The 9,173-nt window shown below is 31.6% G+C and overlaps 1 protein-coding gene across 1 annotated transcript; it reads left to right on the forward strand.

Annotated features, from left to right (window-relative positions):
* Window positions 1-3,950: 3,950 nt before the first annotated feature.
* On the forward strand, window positions 3,951-8,888 carry LOC117913650 (probable sarcosine oxidase). The gene is made up of 2 exons (XM_034828685.1): window positions 3,951-4,248; window positions 7,398-8,888. The coding sequence occupies exon 2, from the start codon at window positions 7,417-7,419 to the stop codon at window positions 8,647-8,649; it is 1,233 nt and encodes a 410-aa protein (XP_034684576.1). The 5' UTR covers window positions 3,951-4,248; window positions 7,398-7,416; the 3' UTR covers window positions 8,650-8,888.
* Window positions 8,889-9,173: the final 285 nt, after the last annotated feature.

The raw sequence follows: 9,173 nt of genomic DNA on the forward strand, positions 1-9,173 counted from the left end.
TCAGAGATTCCTCTACAAAAGAAAACACCCGTGAATCTGTGATTCACGAACCCAATCTTTCAACCACAACATCAAATGAAAAGAAGGAAAAAAAAACAAGTTTGAAACAAACCTATGACCCTTTCAAAAAGCTTTTAAAAAGAAAAAAAAATCAACAAATGATAAGACATGGTTGAAGATTTAGTTACTTGACCTTAAATCTACCATTGCCAGAATGTAGATCTTTGGTGCGTCGTCGGTGTTGTAACGGTGACTGGACGCTAGCAAAGCAACCCTCTTCCCTCCGATTGTGGTTGTGTGGTGTCATGACTGCTACAAACGTGTGACTGTGTGTGGCAGTGTGGGTGTGTTGGGGAAGGTCCGACAGTCTGCAAAATGTGGTGTGTTGGGGAAGATAGCCAACAAATCATGATGTGTTGGGTCCTTGGGAAAGACAAGCCAACAAAAAGGAAATTGAAGATATATTGTTAAAGGTAAATTTTGATTTACCTTATTTAAATGTATTTAAATAGGTATATTTACATATATTTAAATTAGTAAAATTGGAGAGTATGGTGGACGATTAAATTGGGGAAGGAAATTGAAGATAAATTGGTTAAGTTAAAATTTGATTTACCTTAATTTTATTTATTATTTACATGTATTTAAATTGATATAATTACTTATATTTAAATTAGTAAAATTGGGGAGTATGGTGGACAGTTAAATTAGGGAATGAAACTGAAGTTAAATTGGTAAAGTTTGAATTTGATTTATTTATTTACATGTATTTAAATTGGTAAAATTGGGGAGTATGGTGAACAATTAAATTGGAAAGTAATGTTTATATGTAATGTTCCGAAATTGTGGAATTGGAAGGTAATATTTATATGAAATTGGGGTATTGATAATGATAATATTAAATATATTTATATGTAATCTTTTTATATTATGTTGAGATTATATTTTTAATTTATTAAATTATGTAATTTTTTATTTTATAATATTAAATTGATTTACATATATTTAAATTGGTAAAATTAGGAAATTCTTGTATGCAATGTAAAGTAATGTTTAGACGTAATGTTATGAAATTGGAGAATTCATAATGATAATATTATGATGATATTAAATATATTTATATGTAATGTTTTTATTTTATATAGAGATTATATTTTTAATTTATTAAATTATGTAATTTTTTTATCTTATAATATTAAATTGGTTCACTAAATTATTGTTGTATGGTATAGAAATTATATTTCTTAATATAAAATACATTTATATGGTATAGATATTGTATTTTTAATTTATGCTTTTATCTTATTTAAAACAATTTTTTTTTTTCAAATAATCATAACTATAAAAGTAATGATTTAATAATACGGATTGAAGGGTATGCATTTACATGGTATAAAGAAATTACATTTATATTTGAATCAATTTTACTTCATTATATCATGTAGATTTTTTATTTTATAACATTCTACAATTAAATTATAGTAAGAAATCAATAATTATCAAAACAAACTTTTTTTAAAAGAATTTTTTTTATATATAAAAATATTCATTTATTTAACTATTATTTATTTTAATTAAAAAACATATAAATAAGTGGAAAATAAAATATGGTGAACTTAGGTGAGATTGTGTTTATTGCTTTTTTAGTATAATTTATTTTTATAAGTTAATTTATGTGGACTACAATATGCGACTTCGAGTTAAGAATTTGATGCAAGAGTGAAACAATGAAGATTTATACAATCCAATTGATCTAAACCATATCTTTAATGATAATGATAAATTAGATAAGTGGATACAAGAATGAGAAGAGCCTATTTTATCATCTGATAATTTGGATTGGTTGGATAAAGGTCTTTCCCCTAATGAAGAAGGTAGAGAAACAGTTCATGAAGATGATGATGCCACAAATTGTAAAGTTAGTAGGCGTACAAGTAATGCTACACAAGAAAGAGATATTGATTCCCATCATAAAGGTAAGGCTCCTAGAACAATTTTTTCAAGTTTTAGTAGTGATGATGGTGACAATGGGGGCAGTAGACGGGGTGGTGGCACTAGTGGGGGCAATAGAGGAGTTTGTGGCACTGGTGAGGGTACTAAAGGAGATGGCAGCACTAGTGGCAGTTATGTTAATCAAGTAGATCCTGGCATGTCATGGGCATAAGGAGATGAAAATTACTATGCCACACAAGATACAGATCATGGATATTGACCAGGGATATGAGAATAACAAAAGCATTTGGAAAGACTAACTACATTCCCTACGATGATGATTATTCTAGTGGGCATCATTATTATAGATCAAATTATCACTGTATTGATGAGCACTTATAGAATTTGGGTATATGATCAAGGTCGTATTTCAAAGGAGTAGATGATAGATCATATCACAACTTTAGAGACCATGATAGCTCTTCTAGTCCTTTTAGTAGAAATGATTTTGATCGATTTTCAATGATGCATCCAAAGGGATATTCAAATACTAGAACACAAGCTAGTGATTCCTATGGATATGATCAATCTTCTAGTAGCAGTAGCATTGCATATCGAGGTTTTAGATACTATTAATATGGTGTTGATCCCGAACAACCTTCGAAACCATATTTTCCTGATTATGGATCATCAAGCCAATCATCTCAGCCAACATATTCAAGTTATGAACAACTCTTTCAACCATATCCTCACTATGGGAATTACCATCTCAATTTGTGTACTCATCGTAAGACTAGTGATGATAATTTTGAATCATCTCGTCATTCAACATGGAATTGATTATTGTATTGTATGTTTGTTAGTAAAAATGTTATTATATTTGAAACAAAATAATTTTCTTTTATTAGCATTATCATAAATAACTTTGAGCGAATACTTTTATAAGTATTTAAATAATGTTAAATGTGAGACAATTTTCTTTTATTAATTTTTTGAGCTTACTTAATTGTATATATTTTTCTGATGATTTACATAATATTTTTATAATTTTTTGAATTTTCTAATGAGTTTATTTTACGTACTGTCCAATACTAAGCCGATACATCGAGACTGATACGCTTGGGGACCCTCTAATTCAATGACCAATACTGTGACTTTGAACCATATCTATAAGAGATAACCTTCAATCAGCACTAGGTTGCTTTCCTACCTACCATTAAAATCAAATCTGCAACCACTTTTTTGGTAGCTTGCGATCAAGGTCAGCAATGGCTGCAGAAGATTGGTTGGATACTTAAAAAGACAATCAACCATATGGAACAAAAAGGAAAGAAACCCTTCGGAAGTTTCATGTAGAAGGAGCATATAAGTAGCTCCTCCCCAATTAAAGAGAGGATGGCTCCCCCTTGGGAAAACTCTCTCAAAAACCTAGAAACTCATTTCTGTAACAAGAAACCTCCTTTGAATTCAGAAATGGTAAAACCAAAATTTTCAATTATTTATGAAGATCTTTGAGCATCTTCATCTAGAGAGTAACAAAGGAAATGCCCTTAGCAACCATAAGCTCCACCAATAATTTTTTCTTATATATATATATGTACACGTATTTGGCATTTATATTGGAGATCACTTTCTTGTAGGCCAACTTATAGATAGAATATTTCTCCACCCACAACGTCATGTCATCACCTATGCTATTCAAAACTGTTATTAAAAGGTGTTTAAAAAGGAATTTGACTTTTTCTTTCTCATCCGGTAGAAGGTTCACTGGTCATTTACGAGGACCAGTTAACCTTGCCAAATCAAGTTCCGGAAATCCTGATTTCTGGTAATGGGAACAGGTGTGGGACTAGGGGATCCAGGGGCCTTAGGTTTAAAAATTATTAGTTCAAATAATGATAGAAAAAAAAAAATCTTATATTTAAAAATTGTTCCAATCTAATTTGCAACTATCATGAAGACGTCACTGAAAGGGAGGGAGACCCAAATGCTATCACCTTACAGCTACCCAAATATATAACTGAAACAGACCTGAGGAATCAAGAGAACCATGGCAAGAGAGTAAAGAAGAGGGATGGTGCAGTCCACCTGTGAGGTGTGGATGAGTGAAGGACAACTGTTACACATGCAATAACAAATCAAAAACCCACATCAGCTCTGGAGGAAAAACCAAGGTTTAATTCTTTTCTTTCTGCACCAGATCCTGAGAGAAACAAGTAAGGAGTGATTGATCGTTGATGGGTCTGCCCTGGATTTGCAACTGATTAATTGGGTGCTTTGCTCTGGAGTCTGCCTCACTCATTCACCCCTAATCAGGTAACTCTTTCTTCATCTTCACTCTTGTATTTACTCCTTTTTGCTAGCAAAAATAATCAACAAAATTAACCCAAATAGATCATAATTCTCCTGGAAATTTTTAGGAAACTAGTTTTTTTGTTTTTTCTTTTCTTTTTCAATCCTTCAAATCGAATCAAGCCCTTAATTTTTCTTTTCTTTTTTGCTTTTTCCTATATTTTAATTTAATCCTAATGTTTTAAAAAATAATATTAATCCTATACTATGCTCAAATATTAAATTACTCATTTTGTTGTATGAATTTTGCATCCATTTTTAAATATAAAAAATTAACAAAAAAAAGTATCAAACTTCATATATTACTTATATAATTTGATCGGATTGTCTTATAGCTTGATCCTATTTATTTATATTTTATTCTTACATACTCGTGATCTATATTTTAAGGGGAAACAAATATCCCAAGAATCCCACCGTTTTCAAAAAATTTAAAGATGAATTGAGACCGTGAAAAGAGTGATCTTTGCGATTTTGTTTTGCCTTTTTATTTTTTAAGACTATTTATGGAAAATGCAAGAGATGTATATGTGATGGGGTCCCTTACCCTTAGCATGTGATGGCTCATCTTTTTGTACTGGAGGATGAGTCATGTGTTTGTGCGCTTGTGGTTTGTCACCGCCACCCCAGGGGAATCTTCGCTTCTGGATGCGCCCAAAATTATACCACTTGCGCAGAACTTGGTCCACAAATCACAAGAAGCAAAACTCCACCTGGTCCCAACATTGATCACATGGGCCATGCTCCTCCATAAATCTGTCCTCTGTCAATGGTGATATCTTACCTAAAGAGATAAGAAAATTATTTATTAATTAGATATAATTTTTTCAAAAATTTCTCACATATATAATTTTTATAAGATAATACAATAGGGTTATTGATTTATCCATAAATGAATAATTTATTACTATACCGATAAATAAATACTTATTAATTTATAAAAAATATTATATTTCTACTATATAATATTTTTTTATGTATGATTTATAAATTTAAAAACTATAAACTTCATAAAAAGTCAATACATAAGAGAGTCTAAAAGTTAAAATATAATTCCCCATTGCAAAAGATAAAAACACTCCTAAAAATAATATATGTGGTGTCAAAATTTAATGCCCAAAAAATAAAAAGGCTTTAAATATGTGATAATTCCGAAAATGAATGAATTCATAAACTCAATATTTTTTATTTATTTCATCAATTATTAATTTATTTTTTTTAGACCCTTAAAAATTTATAAAAATATTATTATTTCATGCATTTAATGATATTATTAATTTAGCACACTGACTCAAGTTAAACTAGAAAATTTTATTATTTTATTAAGGTTATTAATTCATCGAAAATTCATTTATCAACATTTTACTATATTTTTAAACATGAAAATGTACTTATGATAACATTTTTTTAATATTTTCATGTGTTTTTAATAAATAATTTTCTAAAATTATTTATTTTCTTTATATAAGAATATTCAATTAAAATAATGAAACATTTTCTCAAGACATAAAATCCAATCCAACATACCATGTGAAAGTATAATTCTCCCAAGTTTTTTAATAATGTGTCTTTTATCTTGTCACCACCTTTGGCATTAAAGTAATGGTGCATGTTTAAATATTAGGCCTTAGTTTAAGACGAAATAATTTTGTTGTATAAGGCTACATATAATATTAAAAAGTAGTGATTTTGTTTCACAAGCCCAATGATAATATTACAAAATTAAAATAGGCGTGCTAACCCTATGAAATTAGTGGAACTTCTAAGGAAGAAAAGACTTAAAATATTATAGTTATATTAAGGGTAGTCATCATGTGATTTAGATTCGTGTTTATAACCAATTCAAAAACATAGTGAAATTTGATTTAAATTCATTTGTAATTAAGTCAAGAACAGAGTAAAATTGATTGGTTTTTTTATAATTTAAATTGATTTTAAGTTATATTATATTTAAATTATTGTATTAAAATTTATTACTTAATTTTTATTTTAATTATTAAGATTATTTAATAAAATTAATTTAAAATTTATTATAAATCTTTAAATTAATATATTTATTCTCATAAATAGGTAAAAAAAGTCTAATAACAATGGAGATCGTGCAATGATAAAAGAAATTGTAAAGATAATTAAGACAAATAAAAATAAAAAAATAAAATGAAGATATGGATTTAAGAATAAATTAATTGGTTTTACTAATTATTTTTTATATTAAGTTTTACTGTTAAGTTATTTTATCAAATATATTTAATTTACTTAATAACTTAAATTAAATTATTAAATTATTTAATAACTTAAATTAAGTTATTAAATTACTTAAAGTTATTAAGTTATCAAACACCCACTTAATCCCAATATAAAAACATATCAATAAAAGTTAACTCAACTAAACATTAATCACAATCATGATTTGATTCCCCACTACATCAATAAGAAATGCTTAAAAATTCAGAAAACTATATGATTTCAGAAAAAGCAAAATCAACATCCTCACATGTCACTCATGGGATACATATGTAGGAGAGAGAGAGAGAGAGAGAGAGAGAGAGAGAGTAGGCTCATCTCATAAAGTTGAATGAGCACGGAATCTTAAAGAAAATGACAAGATATCGGCAAATGACCACTACCGTAGTGAAGGCTATTCTTCACAAACTTTGCTTCTAATTCTTTTCATTTTCTTGAACTTTGATTAAATTGGAGTGACGCTGACCAAGTTGGACACGTTTCTTATCAGATTAGCATTAGTCGTGCTCCGCGACTAACATATTTCCTAACTCTTATTATATTTTTTTTATATAATTAAAAATACTATATTAATAACAACTAATATAATTAAATTAAATTTAATGATAATAAATTTAATTAAATATATTAATTGATATTAATTAACTTTTTCTATTCACGTAAAAAACAAGTATCATCTAGTTAAGCATTTTGTATGCTACCCAAACCATAAAAAAGGAAAAATTACCACTTTGTTGGAATGGCAGCCGTGAAATTCCTACTCTAGAGTTGGGCAATTTCATTAGATTCTCACATAAAAGGCCGCTCAATCTCAGATCCAATCCAGCCGAAAAGTAATCATAATTAAGCATTTTGTATGCGTTTGGCAGGCGAGAAAGAGAAAGAAAGATGGAATATTCAGGGCAAAAGTTTGATGTAATTGTGATTGGAGGTGGCGTCATGGGCAGCTCCACCGCCTACCATGTTGCCAAGAGGGGGTACACCACGCTCTTGCTCGAGCAATTCGACTTCTTGCACCACAGGGGATCCTCACACGGCGAGTCCCGAACCATACGCGCAACCTACCCTGAAAACTACTACCTTGGCATGGTCGTGGAGGCTGCAAAACTATGGGAGCAAGTTCAGTCTGAAGTTGGCTATAAGGTCTATTACAAAACCCCACAATTTGACATGGGGCCATCAGATGACAAGAGTCTACGTTGTGTCATTGCCAACTGTGAATCCTATTCCATGCCTTGTCGAGTTCTTGACCCCGCCCAAGTCTCCGACCACTTCTCAGGGAAGATGGCTGTCCCAGATAATTGGATTGGGGTGTTGACTGAGCTAGGTGGTGTGATTAAGCCTACCAAAGCTGTGTCCATGTTCCAAACACTGGCTCTGCAGAATGGTGCTGTTCTTATGGACAACATGGAAGTGAAAGATATAAAAAAGGATGATGGTGGAGGCATTGTGGTACATACTAGCAATGGGGCTAAGTTTTGTGGGAAAAAATGTGTTGTAACTGTTGGGGCTTGGATGAAGAAGTTAGTTAAGACGGTTAGTGGGCCGTTGCTGCCCGTACAGCCCATAGAAACCACCGTTTGTTATTGGAAAATCAAGGATGGGCACCATGGAGAGTTCACAATTGAGAGTGGGTTTCCAACGTTTGCAAGTTACGGGGAGCCTTATATCTATGGCACGCCGTCTTTGGAGTTCCCGGGGTTGATAAAGATCGCAGTGCACGGAGGGCATTCGTGTGATCCAGACAAGAGGACATGGGGTCCTCCGGCGTCGTTGGAATCGTTGAAGCAATGGATTGAAGGGAGATTCTCGGGATTGATCGAGTGTACGGGGCCAGTAGCGATACAATCATGTATGTATTCGATGACCCCGGATGAGGACTTTGTGATCGATTTCTTGGGTGGGGAGTTGGGGAAGGATGTAGCAGTTGCAGGAGGGTTTTCGGGGCATGGATTCAAGATGGCGCCGCTGGTGGGGAGGACACTGGCAGAGATGGTGCTTGACGGGGAGGCAAAGGGTGTGGAGCTAAAGCACTTCAGGCTGGCAAGGTTTGAAGGGAACCCTAAAGGGAATGTTAAAGAGTTCGCAGATCAAGTTAGCCATTGTAAGCATAGGGAGTGATTTGCTTATTCTGTGTCCATTTTCCATCTTTTTTCTTTTGATTATGTCACAACTACTACTAGTGTTAGTCATTCAGATACGTCTCTCTCTCTATCTATCTGGCATTCCATCGAATACCTACTGTGGATCGCATTTGCTTTGAATGGAGGGGGTGGTGCCAAGTGCCAACTCAAAAGGTTGGAAATCACGTTGTAGCAGCTTTTTTACAAGGTTGTCAGGATGCGTAGTGATTGTCTGTCTGTCTGTCTTGTCTGTCTGGTTGGAATCCAAGAATCAAATCAGGATCAAGTTTGTACGAAACAAAAAATTCTTATCATGTTAAAAATGTCCAAATCAAAAATATCTGCGCTATAAGCGGGAAATTTTGGGATGGCTCATATAAGAAATAAAACGCATAATTTCATCTTAATGATGAAGGAAGAAAATTCATTAAGCAAATCAGTAATTAATTTTTAGGAAATGTTAAAAAAAAAATTTTTAATCTTTAAAAAATAAAAGCATTTTATTCATTAAAAATACCCAAT

The sequence above is a fragment of the Vitis riparia genome, chromosome 4 (genome assembly GCF_004353265.1).
Source record: "Vitis riparia cultivar Riparia Gloire de Montpellier isolate 1030 chromosome 4, EGFV_Vit.rip_1.0, whole genome shotgun sequence".
Lineage (NCBI taxonomy): Eukaryota > Viridiplantae > Streptophyta > Magnoliopsida > Vitales > Vitaceae > Vitis > Vitis riparia.